Source organism: Camelus dromedarius, chromosome 11 (genome assembly GCF_036321535.1).
Source record: "Camelus dromedarius isolate mCamDro1 chromosome 11, mCamDro1.pat, whole genome shotgun sequence".
NCBI lineage: Eukaryota > Metazoa > Chordata > Mammalia > Artiodactyla > Camelidae > Camelus > Camelus dromedarius.
Window position 1 is genome coordinate 37,859,711 of NC_087446.1, and position 23,997 is coordinate 37,883,707.

A 23,997-nucleotide genomic window follows, 5' to 3' on the forward strand; every position below is an offset into this window, starting at 1 on the left:
CGCCCCGGCGCTCGGGTCCCTCCCTCCACCCTGCTGCTCTCCGCAGGCGCCCTCCCCTCGCCGGGGGCTGCGAGTTGCATTTGGTAAAACCCAGCCCCGGAATATATAGATCATTGGAGCGCAATGAAGTAGCCTTTGGAGAGGAGGGAGGGGGCCGGTCCGACTGCCACAACGGCCAGCGCAGCGGCAGCGGCGGCGGCACCATCATCATCGCTCGCACCCCAGCCGCCCGGCCCGAGAGGAGGCAGCGGCGGCCACCGGCGAGAGCGGAGGCGGCGGAGGAGAGGCGAGGAGGAGCAGCCGGAGGAGCAAGAGCGCGCGGCCGGCAGGTCCACGCATCTCCGCACTTCCAGAGCAACTCCGGCGCCTTCCACACCCCTGCCCGGGGCCGGAGGCTCCGAGAGCGCCGCGAAGCCAGTCCGATCCTCCTTGCGAATCCTGCCCAGCCTTGCTCTGCGCCTCCCGGGCTCCGCTCCGCACGGCGAGGTCCTCTTTTACGCGCTCCGGGCGCGCCTCCCGGACACCCGGGTCCCCGTAGCCAGGACAAAGCCATGAAGCCGGCGCTGCTGGAAGTAATGAGGATGAACAGAATTTGCCGGATGGTGCTGGCCACTTGCTTGGGATCCTTTATCCTGGTCATCTTCTATTTCCAAAGTATGTTGCACCCAGGTAGGGGGCGCGTTAGCGTGGTTTTGTTGGATATTTTCTTCTCTCGCGCGCTCTCGCTCGCTGTCTCACTCCGCCTGGTTTCTGCCTCTTCCAACCTTACCTCTTCTCCCTGGGCCACCTCAGGGTTCCTTGCTGACCGGGTCTGCCTGGATCACCGAGTCGGGATGAGGAGGAGGAGGGAAGATGTGCACGCTCTTGTTCTTCCTTCCTGCTCGAGGCTGGAGGATGGGACCAGAGCGGCGGTAGTTTTTTTTTTTTTTCTTTGTGTCTCTGGTCTGCCAGTCTGCGAAGGTAGCAGGGCAAGACAGAGGTTGTGGGAAGCTCCTGGGGTGGGAGGTTGATTTGAAGAGAACGAAACTCCCTCCTCTCTCCTGCCGAGGTTTGAAGATGAAACAGGCGCTGGGAGTCGGCCGCCCCGCGCCCCAGCGCTCTGCCTCTTCCTGGCTGGGGGGCCAGGGGCGAAGGGTGCGCGCTCCAGCAAGGTTGCGAGTCCCCGCCGAGAGCTGGGGAGCCCGGGGCTAGGCTCCCACGTGTCCGGGGCTTGGCGCCGCGCTGAGCAGGTGTGGGGAGAGGTTGGGTGCTTGGTGCTACCCCTCACCTGGCTGGGGAAGGGGCCCGGCGCCGGCTGTTTGCCCCCGGGGTGCGGCTCCGCATTGACCTTGCGGCTGGTGCCTCTGGGCCTGCTCCATCCCCCACAACACCACCCCCTCGACCCTGCGCTGGGGGATTCAGAGCTCCTGGGTCGTGCCTCCGTAGTTTGGGAGGAAACTTTGGCCGAATCCTGGGCTGACCGTCAGATTGCATCCCCCACTCCTGGGTTCTGAGCATCTGGAGTCCTCTGGTGGCCCCGGCCGTGTAGGAATGAGCCCCCTCCTGGTAGCCCCCACTGTCTTAGACAAATTACGCACCTGAAATCTGGACTGGGGGAGGGACAGGGCTAGCCCCTTCCGAGGGGCTCGAAGGAAAGTTTGGGACTTGGGGAGGAAGGGGCGCCTTCGAGCGTGGCGGCCCCTAGTTCGCAACTCCGCTCTGAAGCCCAACAGGTAAAACCTTCCAAAGAGGCTTCCGGGGTAACGCGGATCTCCCCGTGGAGCCTTGGTCCTCCACTTCCTGCCCCCCAGCAAGCCCCTACGGGGCCACCTTGGCTCCCAAATACATTTTTCACGTCTCCGAGTTGCCCTTCTCTGTATAGTCACAACAATAATTTGCTTTTATAATTGCAAGGAAAAGGGAGCTGGAAACACATTTCCTTCCAGGGCTATAGGGTTGGTGTTTTCTTTTTGCCTCCTGCGTTCTCCTTTCAGTGAGTATCTAACACTTTAGCACACGCAGACCCGAATTCATCTAGCCTGCGTTTGGGTCCATGGCAGAGGAATAAAGCTGTTCTTTCCATCAGACAGGCACAGCTGCCGGGTGTGAGATTCCTTGACTGCCTGGGATGGGATGGCCCCTCTCCCCTGCTTAGTCTGGAGCAGTTGTTAAGGCGGCCACATTGCCAAGGATATGGTCATATGGCAGGACACTACCATATGTAACCTCAGGACATCCGAGCCAGTCTTGTAAAAGGTGGCTTTTGTTTGCAGCTGGGTATTTTTAGTTTCATGTCAGCAAACTACAGCGGTGTTTGTCTCCTCACCCAAACCAGTGGTTGTGAAACTTCTAAGGGAATTTAAAAATGGACCTGGCTTGCTTGCTGGCAGCCAGGCGGTGGTTGCAGTGGGCAGGACCAGACAGACAGCGGCATCCCGGAGACCAGGCCAGACTCCGCCCGAGGGCTGGGGGACTGGGTGGTGTGCAAACATACTGGGGCTCCAACAGTTTAAACAAAGGGTCAAATGATTTGGTCTAGACACTGCAGATGTGTTTGGGCCATTTAAAGTTTTGCCTGCACCGAATGTGCCAGGTAATTCTCTGCGGAAATGCCCGGAACAAGGATGAATATTAGTCTCCGGCAGGAGTGTACTTTAACCTGTGAGTTGTGTAGTGACATACTCACTAGTCAGACTGCTACTATCCATGGTTTTCATGCATCTTGTTCTTTTCTTTTCCTGTGTGAGAATTAGGAAATAATTTGCTAGCCAGAGATGCCAGGAAGAAACTTCCAACTTATAATTGGCACTTGCAAAAACTCCCAGCTCTATTTGGAATATTAAGGTGACTTGAAAGTGGCATTAGCCCCTTTCAGTCTGGCCTTTTGGAATCAGGGAAAGAACCTTTTCTAAGGCTGTCCTGATAAATCTTCTCTGTCCCTGAGCCTCTGCTTTCAGCCTTGGCCTCCCTTCTTGGTCCCATTTCCTCCCCAGAAATGGCATTTGTGGATTATTTGCATCTATATGAGTATGCTCATCTGATATTTTGTCCCCAGTCCATAGCAAATACTACTTTCAATACATTCTATTGAACATAGAAGGGCAGGTAGCTCAACTGAAAGGTCTTCCTTATTTTGAATTACATATGGTTCCAGAAAAACTCCATGTCAATGGTTTATTATTACATGGGACATAAAAATATGCTTTGAGATTCTTATTAAACATTTACTTTTGCTCTCCATTTTATTAAAGCACACTGATGACAGCTGATGCTAAATCTTTTTCTTATCATTTTGAGTTTCCTTAAAAGTTAGCTGAAATTTGTTTCTTGGAAGGATTCAGGGTAATGATAGATGATCCTTTAGCCTGCCTCTGCAGTTTCTGTCTCTCCAGATCACCCTGGGAGAGGCAGAAGGGACCAGAGCATGGCACAGATTGTGTTGCTAAAAATTTGGAGCCCTCTGGCAGGAGGGCTATTTCTGTTTCTATCTGGAATAGCAAAATAGTATTCTAAAAGAAATGGATTCCTGGCTTCATTGATAGCTAGCGAATACCTGGAGTGTGTGGGGAGGGGGAGAAACAATAAAAGGAGACAGCTGGTGGGGGTCTCGCTGTCGCTCCCTCTAATTCTAATTTGAGGTTCATTATCTTTTATACTTTTCTAATATATAAACTTGAATAATTGATCTTTAATTTGGTTGGAGGGTTTGGCAGAAGTGGGCCTTGACAGTAGAGGTGGTTTTCTTTAGATCTTTCTCACTCTGGGTTAACAGTCTTAGGGCGGGGACCAGATTTTAGACCCCATTCTAATCCCAGTGTTTTACACAGTACCCGGCACATAGTAGGTTCTCAATAAAATAATTGCTGGAGGAATGCAAGAAGTGCCTGGACTCTAGGAGATCTGCTTCTTCAGTTTTTAGCAAACCTTGCCAAGATGTGTAGTCAGTAAGTCTGGCTTTTGGGAGGGAGGGCAGGGGAAGGGACAGGGAGTGGGGGATGGAATAATTAATTCTCCGCCCTCCTGGGCTCTGAGGTCCCCTGAGTCTTGGATCTTGCTCACCCTGCACCAGACAGCAGCATTTCCCATGGCATAGATTTGCTGTCCTGAAGTGTGAGGCAGTGAGGTACTGCTGGGTGTCCTGGGCCCTGGGGAAGCTCGGCCTCATTTAGTCACTGACCAGTAGAAACCCATCCACATGAGAGATACCTTCTGTGGGCGTGAACTGCTCCTGATTTCGATGAGAATGGAGCTGCATGCCTGTGGTTTGTGCACATGTCAGAGCCATCAGTGAATGCATCCCGTGAAAGTGCATCCCCAGGATTGAAGTGTCTCGCCTACCTGCCCCAGCCGGCTGGCCTTTGATGGAGCTGTGTCGGGCAAGGCAAAGCAGAGGGGCCCCCAGGCTGCATTTGTGCTGAGTGTGTGAAGACAGCTCCTCTGAACCTTCCTTTTGTGTGACTCCGTAGGATTGTGGTTTTGTTTGAAAGCTCCTGTTCATAGAAGAGAAGCCTGCGGAGAAAGCCTTTTTTTGCTTTCTTTCTCCTCCTCTCTCTTTTTTTCCCCTTTGCAATATGTTTACTTTCACTGTCGCCTGGGATTTCTTCGCCTTGGTTGAATGTATTGAAAGATTATACCCTTTATTTCCAGACTTCTTGGGTTACCCCTTTGTAGTTCACTTGATTAGACTGAATGTAAAATACTCTTGTATTATCATTTTAATCTAATTGTAAACACAGTGGGTGCTCACTTCAGAAAAATTTAGGAAGTACAGAAGAAAAACAATCTTTCATTAACCTACCACCCAGAGGCAATGGGGACTTTCTTCTGTAGATTACAGAATATATATTAAAAAATTAGTTGAGGTCACATCATGGGTTTTGTATCTTGTTTGATGGACAATATGTGTTTTAGACAAGTGCATCATTATAGTGACAAGTTATTAAGTTTAAAGACAGACAATTTAACCACAACTGTTTAAATTTATAGAGTTGCATTCACCTCTCTGCTCTTGCCCCCAGCCCCTTTGCAGGCTATCAGTCTGCAATGGTGCTGCTTTTTTTTCACCCCCTGCACATACTTAATTTTAAATTAAAGAATCTTTCTGCTGATACATGAAATGAGTTTGGATCACACTAGTTTGTAGGGGCTGTTCTTATGTTATCTATCTGAAACTTCCTTTGAAAAGATGTCAGAAGGGCCTCAAATATAAGACTGTTATGAATCCTGGAAATAGCACTAAATAACCCAAGGATAAGACGTTTCCAGCATGGGGTGTCTCCTTGGCAGTTTAAATGTTTGCGCCTCAATGGGGAGTTCCATAGCTGCATGAAGATGAGACAGATACACTTAGGCAATTTCCTTTGACAGTTACAGCCACTGCCCAGGAGTCCCCATTTCTCTGCCTCTGAAATCGGAGTGGTGATCAGGCACTGGAGAGAGAGTGGTTGGGGAATTTCTGATGGGGCAGGGGTGAGGGACTCCACCCTCCTGCAAAGGTGGCTGCTGTTTGTATTTATCTGGATGAAAAGTCATTTTGCTTATGACGAGCTCTATCAGCAACAGCCATTTAAAAACAGGAAATCAAAGGCTTACAAGCACGGGCACCACCCTTTCCCTTCTTAAATCCACTAAAGGGACAAACCTCTTCTTAATCTGTTAGTAAGAAAGACTCTTGAAAGTCGTGACCACTTGTAAGGTCAGATTCTGAGCAAACCCAGAAGTTGTTTTACATACTCATTTTCTCTTTTTGTTTTTCTTCTCTTGAATTTTGAGTCCCCATCTTTATCCCAAGTGAAGAGAGAGGCAGTTCTTCTTAGGAGCTCATTGAGTGATCTGATCTGTCCATTAAAAAATCCCGGAGTTTGTAATGTGGTGTATTTTAGATCAGATATGACTGGTCAAAACTTGAAAGCAGAGTTGCTCTTTCTTTCTCTGTTTCTCTTTGCCCTCTACTCTGGGTCGTGTATTGTTCTAGGCACTGGGGGTATAACAAAACATGACTTCTGCCCTCATGGAACTTAGATTCTAGTGGGCTAGGCGGACATCAAGCCAAGGCAGAAGTCACATGTCTGGCATGTCAGATGGTGTGCAGAGAGAAGAACAAAGCAGAGGAGATGAATGAGGGCTGTGGGAGGCCAGGGTTGCAATTGAATATAGAGGTAATTATGGGATGTCCCTGATATGATGACACTGGAGAACAGAGATCTGGCCATGTGGCCACCCAGTCCCAGGCAGAATGTTCCAGGCAGAGAATAGCACAAGTCTAATCCCCGAGGGAGGCAGGACCCTACATGGCAAGCAGCTCTGAGTTTGTGGAGCAGAAGGAGGGAGCAGTTAAGATGATGAGGTGGGGAGACTGTGTGGACCTTGGTCTTGACTGGGACGGGATGGGAAGCCCTGGAAGAGTTTTCTCCTGGAGGAGGGGTCACAGAGCAGGGGTGGACATGCTGGAGCCTTTGTCTTGCAATTTTGTGTTTATCTTAAGGCAGCCATAGTGCCCTTTGGTGAAGTGGTTACCCTGTAAATCCCACTTTCCCACCATCAACCCCCCAAACTAGATCACCCCTGTTTTCCATTTTTTAAAGCAGTAATGTATGAATCAGAAAAAAAGATTTGACAAAAATTGTAACTGTGCTTGTGTTGGGAAATTCTTCAAATATTCAGGGTACGATCCATGGTGTTCGTAGATAAAAACAACCACAAATGGCCCCTGACTTGCACAGGCACTCAAGAAAACTGGAGACTGAATGGGTTGATGATTTGGGAGTGAAAGACCAGGGTCCCTGTGTGGGGACCCCCTACTGCCTAACCCCATGAACTATTATATTGTATCAATTTTAAGATACTCATTTTTTTTTCACATTTTCCTATTTGTAAAAATTTGTGTTGTAATCGATAGTGTCCTGATGCTGTGCCGACCTTTACCGAGGAGCTTTTTTTCCTTAGTGGTCCGTCAAGTGGTGGTATGTCTTACAGCTGATGCCCTCGGACCTGCTCCTGTAAATTGTGAAGTGCCTTCTGTAAACCATGGCACACTGTAACCTCAGTAAGGTGATGAAAAATGGCACTCCTGCAAGACTCAGGCTCCAACTGAGGGCCTGGAGGTACCTGATCAGCCCTGATCACCTGCTTTGTAAAGGCTTTGCCAGCATGCAGGCCTTTAAGTTTTTCCTGCCCTCCCTGGGAAATGTGCACTCTTTTCAGAGCCTTAGGGCTTGTAGTCAGTCTCTCTCTCTCTTTGGTTAACTGATGAGGTTGGTAAGTGTCAGAATGGGAATGTGGGAAAGTAAGTTATTTAACATGGGGCTCGAGCCTGGAAGTTCACGGAGAAATAGACATGGATGTTTCTTGGGGAAAGTGTCACCAGTGTGGATTTCTTTCAAGGCCGTTGAGGTCCCATGATCCTCGAGCATTTCTTTTCCCTAGCCTTTTTAGAAATGCGTTGTAGTTGGTTGTTTACTTGTACATCTTCCTCTTTTGAGAAACCTGTGCCATGTTCCTCTTTATAGCCTCTGAGTTTGGTCCAGAGATGCTTAGGAAACATTTAGTAAGTAAATAAGTGATTGGCCAAGATGCCTCTTCTGCCCCCACCCACATCCCACTAATATGAATAGAGTCCAAAGGGGAGAGCCAGCTTGGCTTACTGTGTCCAAACAGCTTCTGATATGGTCTGTTTCATTTACCTCCCAAAACTCTTTGCTCCTGGTTTGCTAGGATTCAGTCAGGCTTCAGGGCAGGAACTAGAAAGCGGTCTAGGTATTTTAGGCAGAAAGGTATTTAATGGAGGGAATCTGGTGCTTATAAAATTGATGAGAAGGCTGGAGGCATAGGGCTCTTGGCTGGGCCTCCAGAAATGGGTCCCAGCTAATCGTGGTAGTGTCTGTAATAACTTACAAGCACATATTGACATGACTGCTCAAAAAAAAAACTGACCCACCAAGCTTGCTACTACTTTCAAGACCATTTTTGGAACCACTGAATCCAAGAACAAACTAATGACACTGGGAATGGGGCATCAGAAATCCTGATTCCAGAATTGGAATGTTCTCCACTATAGTCACCTCTTGACACCCAGAAAGCCTTTTCATGAAGCACGGTGGCCCCTTTCATGCTGTTGCAAAAAGCCTTCACATCCACATCACCACGTCTGTCAGTAGGAAGACAACCCAGAAGGCGGGAAGGGGGCCTTTAGCTCATGGCTTCTTTCTAAATCTTGAGTGAGTGCTTCTATTTCGGGGAACCAAATTCACATTCAGAACCCTGGTTTCAAGAAAGCCTGGGAAACATAGCTTTTAAATTAACAGCCTCTGCCATGTAGAAAGGCCTTCTAGAAGGGGGTGGAATGCATGATGAACAAACATCCAGAGTACTCACCACACCCTATTGGTAAAACATATTTGAGCAGATATCCCCCATATATTTTGCTTATGGAAAATTTATACACATTACTCCCATTATCCAAATATGTAGAATAAGGATATTTATAACTTTCAACAATAGTGATTGTCAATCCACATGTTCTTTATCATCTGGATAATTCTGTTAACTGACTCCTTGTCAGTTCTGATTCTCTCATCCTTTTTGCCTTGTAATGTGGCATACAAGACTCAGGGAAAGAGAGGAAGGCCATTTTCTTGTGTGTATGCGTTGTGAATATTATGTCCAAGCTGTGGTTTCTTGGCTGGGATCTCTTTAAGCTTCTATGCCATTTTGTGAGGATTAGTTTAGGTGACAGTAGACAGTCATATCTGTAAATCTACTTACGATTCAGCTGTAAATGATGGCTCATTGAAATATGCTGAGCGTAGTGGGATTATTGAGTTTCTTCACCTTGTGACTTTCCTCCTCGGGATATCTGAGTTTCATAAACAGCATGGAACTTGGTATGACAAGTTAGATTTGGGTGTTTGTTTCAATTCATATTTAACATGAATCTGTATTTTTAACATTAAGTTTCTTTTTCTAGAGTCAATGAAAATGGAAGGCCTGATGTTTCCTATTCAGGCCCCTTTGTGGCAGAGTGCACGTCCACTAGGCTTTGGAACCCCAGGTGTAGACTTGTCTTGAATGTAGCTGGGTGATTGGCAGGCCTGCCACAGTCAACTTTGGGTACAAGGACAGTGTTAACCCAGGGCTAGTTCTAGCAGGGGTGAGTCAGAGTTTGGCTTTAGATAAATAGTATGGGCAGGACTGATACTTACAGGATCACTGGAGCTTAACTCTAACTCAGATAGATATGGATTAGACATGAAGAAACCTGGTAATGTAAGTGTTTAAGTCCTTATCAATCTCTGGCTTAAGCGGTTATCTTAAAAGCCTTGTGAAAAAAGAAAAAAAAAAAAACCCACAAAGGCAACGCAAATGAAATAGGCTGGTGGCTGGGTTTCTGTTAGAAACTGTTAACTTCAAAGAATCCCGGAAGAGGCACAACACAAAGGCCCCTCTGAGGTGGTGGTGTAATGGGACTCATTACATTTCTTAACAGTTGACATAGTTTACCTTTAATGCCATTGTTCATGGTCATTCACTCTGGTGCAGAAAAGCACAGAATTTGCAGTCCAGAGACCAGTGTCAGGCCTTGGCTGTCCACTATATCCATTTGACATCACTGAAGAGATTTTTGTTGAATCCTTGTTGAGTTAGGCTCTGTTCTCGGTGCTGGACATTCAGCAGGGACAAGGGACAAAAGTCCATGTCCTCGTGGTACATCCAATGGGGCGGAGACATAATATAAACAAATGCATGTTTAAACCATAAATATGTTTGATGGTGACAAGTGCTACAGAGGAAAAATAAAGCCAGAAAGGGGGATGTGAAATAGAAGCAATGAGGGGACTGCTCTTTGAAATAAAGTGGTCAGGGAAGTCTCCCTGAGGAGGGGGCGTTAAAGATGGAGGGAGATACGGGCCCAAGAGGCAGGAGCTGAAGAAGAAATACAGATATTTATTGGATATTATTTATCGAAGGCTGACATGGGTCAGGTGTTTAATACGTATTATTCCTTACAGGAATCTGACATGGTCCACCTGTTATAATCACCATCTTACAAGAGTTGGGGGGAGACCGAGCTTACACAGGGAGGAGCTGATGACACTAGAATTTAAACGTGGCTGTCTGACTCTGTGGCTCTGAATGTCTAGTAGGGGCTCTCAGTTGGGGGTACTCTCTGCCTCCCCTATTTGGAAATGTGTAGTGATGCTCATTTGGCCTGAGGATTGATGACGTCAGTTTAGTGGGCAGGGCCAAGGATGATAGACATCCCGCACAGGGTGGGATCTTTCTGCCCATCAAATAGTCATCCTAACCAAGGGCCGATGGTGCTTCTCCTGGAGAAATACCTTAAGACTCTTCATGCTTAACAGCATCTGGCGAGGTACCTGGCCACCCTCCATGGCTTGGGAAAGTGCCCAGCATGCTGTAGGGGCTTAATAATTGATCGAATGAGTGACTGAGTGAAAGTCACAAACTCAGAGATTTGGTCCACCTCATTTGCCAAGTGAAGGTAGTAATAGGACCTCTCTTATGTGGTGGTGGTGAGGATTCAATGACAAATGAAATGTGATAAAGACATTGAAAGTGGATGAAAGGTATATGTGTATTGTTAAAATAAATGCACTGTGGTTCCTCATCCTAAGATTTTAATCTTCATGTTTACAACAGTGCTGTTAGATTTCATTCTGCTTGAAACCTGAGCGAACGTTTATCTGTTTCATAGGTGTGACCTACACCGTAAGGTTTGCTGAAAGTGTCGTACTCCTAGAGTCCCACAATACCTTCCTTCTATACACACTGACCCGCCGCCTGCTGTGCTGGCCTTGTCCCTGCCTCGGTGTAGTGGTGTAGTGGTGTAGTGGTGTAGTGGTGTAGTGGTGTTGTGGTGTTGTGGTGTAGTGGTGTAGTGGTGTTGTGTTTTGCAAAAGCAGAATTTATCTGGTGAAAAATCAGCTTTGTAGTTTCATGCTGAATGCAAAGGCCATAGCTCCCCCCTACCCCTGGTTATGCCCATAATTACCCATTGAGTTCCCATTAGCTTTGAATAGTGACACTTGAAAAACAACATGGGACACCTGTCAATGCCATTTCTGAAGCTGAACTCGGAGGTGGATGAGAGTCATTTCAGAACGATAACCGTTGGGTAGCAGCAGCCCTTACAGGAGCTGGGGATGGGGCACATTGCATGGGACAGAATTGATTGGCCACTGTCTCCACGTTTGAGCCTGTGTTGTGCAGACGAGGACTTTATGGGTTATTCTTGAACAGGGACCAGTCAGCCCCACTCTTAACCTATTAGCCGGGAGCTTCCTCTGGTGCATGGTGCTCAGCAGGGCAGAGGTCTGTTTCTGAGCATCGTCACCGGAGCGGGTCCTGAAATTTAGTCTCAAGACTGTAATCTGGATTTGGGCGAGGTGCAGAGTTCTTCAGCCTGAGACCGAGGGCCTATCTGACGTTCTTCCTCTCCACCTCTGGTCCCTCGAGACAGTCCCTGCCGGGCTTGATACTTAAGCGTGAGTGGAGGAGTCTGTCAACGCTAGTGATTCTTTCAAGTTGAAAAGTATCTTTTAAACCATGCAGCTCTGCTGGTGAACTTTCCTCCTCCCTTCATTGATGTGGACCAGCAGTTTTCTCAGCTGGGGACAATTTTGTTCCCTTCTCTCCCCTACTGCGGGGGCCATCTGGCCATGTCTGGAGACAGTTTGGTTGTCACAGCTGCAGAGGTGGGTCCTACTGGCGTCTAATGGGCAGAGGCCATGGATGCCAATAAACATCCTACTATACACAAGACAGGCCCCCACAACAAAGATTATTCTGGCTCAGAATGTCAGTAGTTGTAAAAACCCGTGTTTAGACTTCATATTTTTCAGATACTTTCCTAAAAATAGCACTAATGAGTACGATCACTTAGTGATGCTGTGCATCAGACAGTATGCCAACGGCTGTACTTGGATGGCCTTCACCATGACCTGGTGAGGGTGGGCGTTTACCAGCCCCATTGTACAGATGAGGAAACTGAGGCTCAGAGAGGGTAAGGAGCTTGCCTGAGGTCACAGAGCTGGAAAGTTGGAACAGGACCCTGGCTTGGGTCTGACACCAAAGACTATAGTGTTCATTTCAGCAGTGTATCCCATCTACATGTTCTTGGTTTTTAGCTAATTAGGTCAAGAAGTAATTATTTTATGAGGGCCTTAAGCTCAGCATAGATGCTCAGTGGGACCTTCAGTGATAGCCCCTTCTCTTCTTACCCTCCACTCTATCCCCTGGTGAGCTCATTCCCCCTTGGGGCCGGCACTGTATCAACTGTGTTCAGATGACACTCACTTCTCTTCAACTTGGATGTGTCTTGAGGTGAAAGTCCAGCTCATATGTTACCTCCTGTGTGAAACCAGAATGCAGAGTAAGGGGTTGGGTGTCCCATGGTCCTTCATGTGTGCACACGTCTGTTGTGACAAGTGCTGGTATGCCGGCTCATCCAGAGCAGGCCGTGTCTTGTTTGCCACAGTATCTCAGCACCTAGATTAGAGCCTGGTAATAGGAGTTGTCTTACTCTGGCTGGGCTGCTGCAACAAAAATCCCACAAGACTGGGTGCTTCTGAGAAAAAGAAATGTTCACATGTTGATATAGGGAAGTCGTTCTGGCTTGTACATGAATTCACTTGAACTTTATGCTAACCAAAACAGCCTGTTTGCAGCCTAGCAAACATACATTGTGCATCTGCTTTAATTATTAAAGAAAAGGGCACATTGACCAGAAGTAAAGAATGACCATGTTAAAAATAAAGATTAAATGCCCCTCTTCCCAGGACGCCAATGCTGGTCCTCCCTTGATGATAAGACTCCCTTCCCAGGTGCCAAGGCCACAGTGTACATGCTGTACGTGCACGCACTGCTCTGGTGTTTTTGAAACCGTGAAGGAAGGTATCCCTGACTTGTTCAATGTTCTTTGTTCTGACAAGATATAAAGCTGTGCTGAAAACCCTGCTTCTCCAGAGAAGTTTCTCAGAGTAATCTGGGAAGCTGGCTTCCGGGTTAGTCCTCAGTTTGGCTCAAATAAAACTCTTTTTTATTCTTATTATTGATTGTTTATTGTTTATTTTCGTTGACACTTACAAACAACAGACATTCCTTTCTTGCAGCTCTGGAAGCTGGAAGTCTGAGATCAGGGTGCCAGCATGGTTGGGCGAGGGCCCTCTTCTGAGTGGCAGACTTCTCATTGAATCTCCACATGGCCATGGGGCAGGGGAGCTCTCTGGGATCTCTTTTATAAAGGCACTAATCCCACTCATGAGAGCTCTGCCCTTGTAACCTAACCGCCTCCTGAAGGTCCCACCTCCTGATACTGTCACCTTGGGTACTAGGTTATCAACATATGAATTTGGAGCCAGGTGGGGAATAACACAAATATTTAGACCATAGCAGTAGTCACTTCGTAAATATTTATTGAAAGAATGAATACACTAATGGTAACTGGCCACCCAGAAGAAAATCCCCCTTATGGGGATGGCAGATATGGAATCTTCAGCTATTTCCTTGCCGATCTGATTTCAAATTTGAGTCTACAGTGAGTAAGAGAGCAAAGAGCAACTCATTCAGCACCATGGCTAGATGTAGACACAGCCAAATGGTGAACAACTCTAGAAGATGTGGTTATTATAGTAACCAGTGTGCCCTGGGAGGGGAGTCTGCTGACTCAGCTAGGAATGCCCTTCTAGGGCAGCGCTGCCCAATAGAAAATGCTGTCAGCTCCATAAGGAACTCTAAATTGTCTGGTAGCCACATTAAAAAAGTAAAAAGGAACAGATGAAGTTAATATCAAAAATATTATCATGTTAAGAAGCAATACATGTTAAAAATTATTGAGATATTTTGCATCGCTTTTTTTGTACTGGGTCTTTGGAAACCCAGTGTATATTTTACATTTACAGCACGCCTCAATTCAGACCAGCCACATTTCAAAATGCTCAATAGCCATGTGTGGCTGGTGGCTACCATATTGGATAGTGCAGCTCTGAAGCACTGAAGAACTTTTTATGCATTGGATTAGAGTTTTTTGGTTTACTTTTTCTTCTTTTTTTGCCCCTTCCCCCTTTTTATCAGCATGATGCATTCTTCCCCAGGTTTAAGCTATACCCTTTGAGAAGACTGTTGACTCTCTTAGGACTCAAGGTGTTAAGTAAGAGCTATCTGTTCTGGCGTCAGATGTATATAACTAATTTCAGGCCTCTAAGGTCTCTTTAGAGTCTCTTGGCTAATCAGTTGCCATCTGAAGTTTGACCCTCCAATGAGATCCTAACAGAGTCTCTAATGTAGAGAGAGAAACTATCAACTTCCTTCTACAGAGGCAGTGGAAACTCGGTGGAGTTCAGGGAATTGCTTAAATTTGCTTTAAAATGGTTCTAATGGAGAGATTTGAGTGCAAAGACTGGGCCGAGGAAGATTCATTCTGTTGGGGTGGACAGAAGCACGTGTGATTGACTGTTGTAGGGGGCCACACGTGACTGGGGTTACAAAGAGAGACAGACTGCTAAGGAAGGGGTGGGGTGATTGATTTAGGGAGGGGCGTGGAGGAAGACTCCACAGGACAGGTGATGTTTGCACTGGGCCCCGAAGGATGGGTAGAGATTTGCCAGGGGGACATGGAGGAAGGAGAAGACAGACACTCCAGGTAAGGGTACCTGTCAGAGTTAAGGCAGGGCGGGAAGGAGAGTGATGCCTGGAGGCCGCGGAATGGAGAGGTGGGTGGGCAGCCGACCTGGAGGGCTCTGAGTGCTCTGAAGTTTGAATTTTATTCTTGGGCCCAGGGAGCCATAGGAGGTTTAGGGTCTCTTGTCTTTCAGATGATGAAGATTAAGCTCAATTTCATGAAACACTCTTGTTTCATTAGAAGGGCAGAGGTTTTCAACTCACTTGCTCACAATGAACTTGGAACCATTTTGAAATGGTTTCTATTATTATCATTTAATGGAGGCTAAGAAGATTATTCATGAATGTCTAAAGTGCAAAGTAGGAACTAGCTTAAAAGCACTCTGTGATGGGGCTTAAAACCCCGCTGTCTGCACTACTTGCACCAAAATTAGAGGCCGTGGAGGTTAAATTGCAGTCTCTCGGTTGTTCATGGGGCCCTAGGCTCACCCTCAGAGGCCCTGGGGGGAGTGGCAAGAGAAAGGAAGAGTGTGTAAATAGTTGCAGGAGGAGAATTTCTCGCTTCAGTGTGAGCTCTCGGGTCTGTCTGGGGTCAGGTTGCAGCTGTGGGCAGCCGTGGAGATGAGCCGGGTAGACTGGACCAAAGTCAGCCACTTCCTCCTGGGAACCCAGACCCCGAGCTTTAAGGCCCCAGGAGACGCGTCCCCGGCACCGTGTGTGGGGTCTGATCTCATTGTCTCCCTGAAAGCTGCCGCCCTGTGTAATCTGCTATGAAAAGGCTGCCTCTTTGGAGTCCGGGCTCCTGGGCTGTGGGAGAGAGGATGGGTTAATTGTAGAGCTCACACACAATGTGAAAAGGCATCTCTGGCTTTCAGAGTCACTTCTAGGGGGCATTGTGCTAGGCACAAAGCTGAGGGTCCCCTTCGTTTTCCCTGCTAGCCCGGAGCACTCGACACCTGATGGTAAATATGCTAGAGCTGGTTTCCTCATTGGGAAATCTCACCACCTTTGATCTCCCGTTTTCTCCCCGTTAAGACAACAACACACAGGCAGAACTCTCCCAAAGGCTTAATTAAAAAACCAGAAAGTACCATAATGGCATCACAGATGTGCAGCATTTTGTAAGGGGGCATGTGGCCATGTAAACTACAGGGGTTTCTGGATTTACACTTGCCGACCTGTTAAGGATTTGGGGATTAGGGATTGGAAGGTCTAATTAAGACACTACCTGTTATTGAGGGTCTATGCAAAAGTATTGGAATCTAGCTTACTTTGAAGATGGAAGGGTTAGATCATGAATCCTTTAAGAGCCAAGGTTTTCTGGTACCTAAGGGCTCGCTGTATAATTTTGCTGTTCAAAAATGGAAGTACAGGTTTAAAATCAGAAATGGAACTGGCAATTTTTTAGTCACCTGTAATAAAACAGCTTTTACTGGGAAAGCGTGAACCATTCTATGAAAGACAATTATGTGCTTAAAGATACTAACTGGTAACGGTGGCCTTGCTCATTTTGGGGTAATCCATTTAATTCAGGAGGGGAGTGGCTGGGGGCTCTTTTCCTACAGGATTCCGGAGAGAATTCTTTTGAGGCTTGTGCAGCCTTTGTTTCCTGTGTCTGTAAAAGCAAATTGAGAATTTAAAAATAAATACGGGCCTGATAGCAAATGCCTTCCTGCAAATGGGATTCGAGCAACGTGAAGGATGTTGTCATTGGAAAGTCACAGCGACATTCCTCCTTTATTTTCATAGGAAATAAAAGAATCATGGGTTCAGAGTGCTGAGGTCTCAGCCTGTAAGCCTTGGCTTTGATTCGTTCTAAAACACGGGTAACCCTGCCAAGAAGCAGAGGTGCAGTTAAGGAGAAAGGGCGCTGGGTAGGGGGTCTGGTCCCCGTTCATCTAGGGGCCCTCTCACCTGTTACTAATGAATGTAGACGTTGGCAGTTTTCAAACTGCTCCTCCAATCCCAAAGCAGAAAACTTAATATCAAGGAAGGTTCCAGTAACCCCACCCTCCTCAGAGTGGCTCTGTGCTTATCTGTTTTATATTTTGAGGTTCTGAGTAAAATTTTGTTAGGAGAAAGTGTTTCAAGGCTAAAACCACCACCAACTTTGCAGTTGACTGCCGGGACTATTTCTAAGTCTGTTTCTCCCAACTCAGATTTTATTCTGTTAGCAGTTCTCAAAATTGATACACATTTACAGTTAGAGTTAAATCACAAGTGACGTGAATAATGACCATTAATCCAGTATGATCAGGTTGACCTCTTTCCACCCCTCCATCCATCACTCAAACATTTATTGACCAAAACATTCATCTGACTACAGAGACAAATCTAAATAAGACTTAGTTCCTGCATTCAGATAACTTGCCATTTAGCAAGTGGTGACAGACTCGTAATTGTGAGCTGGAAAGCTTTTCAGTAACAGCTATGGGCCACTAGAAAAAGAAGAGTAATTAATTTAGGGGAGGTCAGGGAACTTCACAGAGGAAGAACATCTGAGCTGGACCGCAGTCATTTATTCAGTTATTCAACAAGCATTTATTGAATGCCTACCGTGTGTGCCAGGACCCTTCCAAGTGCTAAGGAAACAGCAGGGGACGAAACAGACAAAAATCCCTGTCTCAATGGAGCTGACATTTCTTGGCATACAATTTATAAAGTGTCAAGTTTGGCAACACCGTTGGCTCCTTCTCCACCTTTGCCCCCTCCCCTGCCCTGCGGTATCAGAGTAAAGCAATGGTTTGTGTGTGTGTGTGTATGTATATATATATATATATATATATATATATATTTCAGATTATAAATTACATTCCAGCATAATACAGAGAATTTTGAAAAAGATGAAAGCCACTTCCAAAAGAGTCACCCCTGATCCTCCCAGCCTCTGGGTAACCTCTAGTCTGTTTTCCTATGCATCCATACAAATATCTCTATTATCTATCTCTATGTATTTACAAAGATGCATATATTATAGTGTGTCTTGCTTTTGTCACTTAGTATTGAATCATAAGTATTTTCTCATGTCATCCCATTTTCTTTGAAAACACTATAATATTCCATCGTATGAATATGTCATCACATGGATGTAATTTAGTCACTCTCTTTTGTTGAACATTTACAAAAAAGATTTTCCCTTTTAAAAAATGGCCATGGTTCACCTTTCTGTACATAAAGCTTTGTCTGAGTTTCTTAATGTCTCTTTGAAATAAATTTCCAAAGGGGAATGCCCACGTTATAAACTGTGGGAGGCTCTTGGTAGGTGTAGCCAAACTGTTTTCTAGAAGGTTGCATCTATTTCTGCTCCAGCAGGCAGTGCAGGAATGTGTTGGTCTGCCTGATGGTAGCCGGTTTGATTTGGCCGCCGTCCAGATTACTAACAGAGCCTCCCTCAAACTCAGCATGGATGCTCTTGTTTAGTTTTTGGTCCACACCAGATAACGGGCTTCCGGAGAGCACAGAGCGTGTCCCTAGTGCCTGCCCTGTCACAGACTTTGAATATGTGCTTGCATGTCTGAACGAGTAAGCCGCAAAGGTGAGGAAGTTTCAGCCGACAGGGGAAGAGAATAGAACTTCTGCACCTTATCAGTGGACTTTCAGGAAGAGGGAAACCCGTCAATACACAAGTGCTTGTCTGAAAGCCACCTTCACAATCCTGATACATATCTTAGAGGCCTGTAAATCATCCTCAGGGTTGAAATTCATTTAAAAGATAACGCCTGGACTGCTGACTCCCTGAGCGTCCTTTATGTGTGTTAAATCTAGCGAGGGAGGCACTCAGTTTTAGGTGGGACTCAGAGATGTTTTGTAATTAACTTAAGGTAACACAGCACAGTGGTCTAAATCTTTGTGACCTCCCCAAATTCATATGTTGAAATCCTAACCCCTAGAGGTGATGGTATCAGGAGGAGGGAGCCTGGGGGGTGCTTAGGTCATGGGGTGGAGCCCTCGTGAATGGAATTAGTGCACTTATACAAGAGGCATCAGGGAGCTCCCAGCCGCTTCCACCACATGTGGGCACAGAGAGAAGGTGCCAGCTATGAATCAGAAAGAGGGCCCTCCTCTGACCATGCTGGCCCCTTGATCTCAGACTTCCAACTCCCAGAACTGTGAGAAATTGATTTCTGCTGTTTTGAAGCCACCCAGTCTGTGGGATTTTGTTGCAGTGGCCTGAAGGGACTAAGACACAAGACTGGTGAGTGATAGAGCTGCGATTTCCTGGTCTGTTGGACTTTGGATGCTCTCCTAAGAACCTAACTTCTGTGTGCAAAGCATGGGCTAGTGTCTCTGTGAAAACCTCCTGTCTGTGGTTGAGGAGGAAAAGTGGATACCAGGGCGATCCGTGAGCTGGAAGGAGAACAGAGTTGTTCTACAGTGGCTAAGATGTAATCAACCATAGATCAAGAGGCACTGTGTACCCGATGGTTCCCCACCAACAGTGAGGAAGGATTTTGTGTAGTGACCAGGATCGAGACATTGTGGCACTGTGGAGCAATTCCTTACATGCTTAGCACCACTCTCAGGAGTGTGCTGGTTAGCAGCGCCTGGAGAAGGAAACCTTTCCCTGGGAAGATGACGCTCCCAGGGTAGGGGAACAGGCTCCCCTAAACAGGAAGCGGGAGTGGAGGGGGTGGGGAGAGAAAACCAAAACCAAACCCAACACATGACTATGTCTTTCCTTTTGCAAAAGTGAAAGATACTGCTGCTGTTCACACACACACACACACACACAGAGCAGATGGGGGCTTCTCGTGTACTGTCTGCATTGCCTCTGCCTTCAAAGAGTAGGCCTAGATATAGTTAATCATTCCTTTTTCTTGGATATTTTAAAACACAATCCCCCCTCCTTTTTTTTAAAGCCACAATAACCATTTTTATACATTAATTTTTGAGTTTTGTATTACTTCTTTGAAATAAGAATGGAAAGTAATTTATTCCTGCTATTAGAAAGAGACTTGGTGTCGGCCACTCTGGTGGCAGCACCAAGGGGTGGCTTAGGGCAAACTGGGCCCCCCATAATTTCCACCAGCCCACACCAGGTCTCCCCAAAATGCACACTAAGGAAAAATGCAGTGTTTGCTATGCAGGTGCAGTGCCTGGCCCCGCTCCTCCTCCAGAGTCTCCCCACAGCCTTTTTACCTCCAAACTCTGGAGCTGTCATAGTTCCTCTCCCCGTATTCCTTTTACATACGCCCTGACTTTCCGTCAATGTGGCACTTAGTGGTAGAAGCAGATGAGGAGGAAGTGAGAATAAGTCTAAAATAGCCGGCTATTAGGTTTCCTGTTAAATAGGATGTAGTCAATTAACTTGGGTTATCTGTGCATCGAATTCAGGCCCCCCTGCAACAGTGAGTGTGCAGAGGGCCCGGTGGTCCCTGAGTGGGCTGAAAGCAGTTACCAGGAGCACCGGGACCCGATGACCACCTTGAGAAAAGCCACTGTGATAGAGCCCTTTGTGAAATGAAGGTGATGCCACCTGTACCCGTCAGCAGTCACAGACAATTTCAGGAGCTCCAGGCGATGGCTGGAATCACCTAGTCACTCATCATTTAGGGGCTGTTGACATGGCTGGGTTCTTAACACGCAGTGGGAGAGGCTGTGAACTGGTCCCTCTGATCTGGGAGGTTACTGAAGGGAGGTTTTTTTTTTTTTAAACTTTTTTTTATTGATTTATAATCATTTTACAATGTTGTGTCAAATTCCAGTGTAGAGCACAATTTTTCAGTTATACATGACCATGTATATATTCATTGTCACATTTTTTTCTCTGTGAGCTACCATAAGATCTTGTATATATTTCCCTGCGCTATACGGTATAATCTTGTTTATCTGTTCTACAATTTTGAAATCCCAGTCTATCTCTTCCCACCCCCCACCCCCTTGGCAACCACAAGTTTATATTCTATGTCTGCGAGTCTATTTCTGTTTTGTATTTATGCTTTGTTTGTTTGTTTTTTTTTTAGTTTCCACATATGAGTGATCTCATATGGTATTTTTCTTTCTCTTTCTGGCTTACTTCACTTAGAATGACATTCTCCAGGAGCATCCATGTTGCTGCAAATGGCGTTATGTTGTCGGTTTTTATGGCTGAGTAGTATTCCATTGTATAAATATACCACCTCTTCTTTATCCAGTCATCTGTTGATGGACATTTAGGCTGTTTCCATGTCTTGGCTATTGTAAATAATGCTGCTATGAACATTGGGGTGCAGGTGTCACCCTGAAGTAGGGTTCCTGAAGGGAGGTTTTTTAAAACTGGAAATGACAGATGGAAGGGGGAGGGGGAGGGCCTGGGGGTGAGGAGTGTTCAAGGGCCATGTTTCAGAAAAGTTACCCGTTTTTATGGCATTTCCAAACTTGCTGCAGGTATTTGAGGTAGTCTTAAGGTATTGGTCAGTAGTCTTTCAGATGCAAGTCTTCCTCCCCCTGGCCTCAGTCAAATTGGTTTAAGCCAAAAAGGGACTTTGTTTTGGCTCCGGGAACTGAGAAAGTCATGATGGCAGGTTTCTGGGCTCTCATCCCTTATCTCTCTCTGTGTGGTGGCAGAATGGCTCCCAGCACTGGCAGCCTCCATCTCATCCTCTCAGCAATTCCAATAGAAAGAGCACTTCTCTTTCTGAGCAGTTTCCAGAAAAGTCCTGGAATATAAACCTCACGAGGGCAGGGATTTTTGTATTTTGTTCACGGTCATATCCCCAGATCCTAGAATAATGCTTGGCTTAATATGTGTTAAGTGAGTAAGTCTTTGGTGTGGCTGGGGTCACATGCCTAGTTCAAGAGTTGGGCTGAAAGTAGGGGAGGATGGTTCCTAGAGCAAACTGGGGGTGCTGTTCCTCAGGGTGGGGCATTGGGTGCTGGACAGAAATCACCCAGCATTTGAGCTGAGCTGTCCCAACGCTGTCAGAGCCATGTTGAGAGCATTGGAGGAGCTGCCTAGCAAAACCGAGATGAGTCCTGGGTGCAGCCTGAAACCCAGCCACCAGGGCTGGGATCCTTTAACTTCATGATGCCCTGATTGACAAGCTCAGGTAAGAGCTTCCAAGACTTATCTTGTGACCAAAATAAGAGGCTTAGAATGGGCTGTTGAAAACTTTTTGAAAAATAAGACAGCATCTGGGCATGCTCGCCCCATGTACAACTTAGGGACATATGTACCCAGATAAATGTGGCCCGGAGACATGGTCCCCATGTGGCATCATGGCTGCTTTGGCCCAGGGTCGCCCTGGGCTGCTGAAGGATTTTTTTTTTTCTATGATAAATAACTGAAGCAGGAGGTGAATAATCTATAATTGGATTTAAAAGACACTTGGTACTCTTGTAGTAGGTGGTACTCTTTGGACTTTTTTTTCCCCATTTGGAAAACCTATTTGTATTAAAAGTAGTGACATGATTTTTATTTCATTGTGTAGTTTTTTCTTTTTAAATTGAAGTATAGTTGATTTAGTTGATAGTGTTGTGTTAGTTTCTGGTGTACAGCATAGTGATTCAGTTGTACATATATATATATATTCTTTTTAATTATAGGTTATTACAAGCTATTGAATATAGTTCTCTGTGCCATACAGTAGGTCCTTGTTTATCTATTTTATATATAGTAGTTTGTATCTGCTAATTCCAAACTTCTAATTTATCCCTCCACCACCACCCCCTTTCCCCTGTGGTAACCATAAGTTTGCTTTGTATGTCTGTGAATCTGTTTCTGTTTTGTAAATAAATTCATTTGTGTCATTTTTTTTTTTTAGATTACACATGCAAGTGATATGATATTTGCTTTTCTCTGTCAGACTTACTTCTCTTAGTATGTACCTAGATATATCTCTAGGTCCATCCAGGTTGCTGCAAATGGCATGATTTTATTATTTTTTATGGCTGAGTAGTATTTCACTGTGTGTATATACCACAATTTCTTTATTCAGTCATCTGTCGATGAACATTTAGGTTGCTTCCACATCTTGGCTATTGTAAGTAGTGTGGCTATGACCGTTGGGGTGCATGTATCTTTTCAAATTAGAGTTTTCTCTGGGTATGTGCCCAGGAGTGGGATTGCTAGATCATATGGTAAGCCTATTTTTAGTTTTTTAAGGAATCTCCTTACTGTTTTTCTAATGGCTGCACCAAACTGCATTCCCACTAGCAGTGTAGGAGGGTTCCCTTTTCTCCATAGCCTCTCTAGCATTTATCATTTGTGGACTTTTTAATGATGGCCATTCTAAGCAATGTGAGGTGATACCTCATTGTAGTTTTGATTTGCACTTCTCTGATAATTAGTGATATTGAGCATCTTTTCATGTGCCTATTAGCTATCTGTATGTCTTCATTGGAGAAATGTCTGTTGAGGTCTTCTGCCCATTTTTTGACTGAGTTTTTTTTTTTGTTATTGAGTTGTACCAGCTGTTTGTATATTCTGGAAGTTAAGCCCTTGTCAGTCGCATTGTTGCACATATTTTCTCCCCATCTGTAGGTTGTCTTTCCATTTTGTATATGGTTTCCTTTGCTGTATAAAAGCTCGTAAGTTTAATTAGGTCCCATTAGTTTATTTTTGCTTTTATTTCTATTGCCTTGGTAGACTGACCTGGTAAAACATTGCTACGAGTTAGGTGACATGAATTTTTGATTCCATCTACCTCCTGTGGTCCATATGTTTCTCAGATAAGCCGTTCAGGGCTGATGCAGTGATGCCCTGATGCTGGAGGCCCACACGCCCTCCATCGTGCTGCACCACTCTGCCTGTGTCGTGATCTTCATCCACCTGTGGAAGCTGGCTCACCTCCATGCCTGCCTCCTGCCAGTGGGTGTGAGGAGCTCCGCCGTCACCCCAGAGGGCGAACACAGCACATCTAACACCCAGCCCTGACTCGGGGTCATTCAGCTTGTGTGCAGATGTGACAGCAGTAAGATGACTGAGTTTAGCCTTTCTCTGCCGAGAGAAGACCGACGCAGGCACCTTGTCGTGCTCCCATCCATTGTCGGAATTGGGAGCTTGGGTTCAGATCCAGAGCTTGGTCTTTAAGGTTGCACAGCACTTTTATGATTGGGGGGCTCACCATGAGTGCGTGAGCTGCAAATGGAAACGGTGGGACAATGAAAAGGCCCCTGACCGCAGACTTCCTGCTGGCCTCCCTCCCTCTTTCGTTCGGGTGCACCCCGGGTTGTAATTACCGAAACGCTATTTTTAGGGGTCAGGGCGATCTAAGGTGAATTGGGTCTTTGCACAGCTTGTCTTGGCTTGAGGCTGGAGCATAAATCATCATGCAGCTCTGTGTGTGTGTGTGAGTGTGTGAGTGTGTGTGTGTGTGTGTATGTGTGTGTACGTGTCTCTCCTTCCCTCCTCGCATCCTTCTCTTCTCTGCTGGGGCTTGGGTGCCTCCTGTGCCATGAGTT

General features: G+C 46.1%; 1 protein-coding gene across 6 annotated transcripts in view; it reads left to right on the forward strand.

Moving 5' to 3' along the window:
* Positions 1-90: 90 nt before the first annotated feature.
* The window catches only part of CHST11 (carbohydrate sulfotransferase 11), a 245,845-nt gene continuing 221,938 nt past the window's right edge, over positions 91-23,997 (forward strand). The window contains exon 1 of one of the 6 annotated variants that reach the window (XM_031462882.2): positions 91-669. In XM_031462882.2, the coding sequence (XP_031318742.1) occupies positions 552-669 (118 nt within the window). In that variant the 5' untranslated portion in view covers positions 91-551. Of the gene's footprint in view, positions 670-710; positions 912-23,997 lie in introns of those variants that run through there. The other 5 variants (XM_031462883.2, XM_010990045.3, XM_010990047.3 and 2 more) reach the window with 5 other exon arrangements.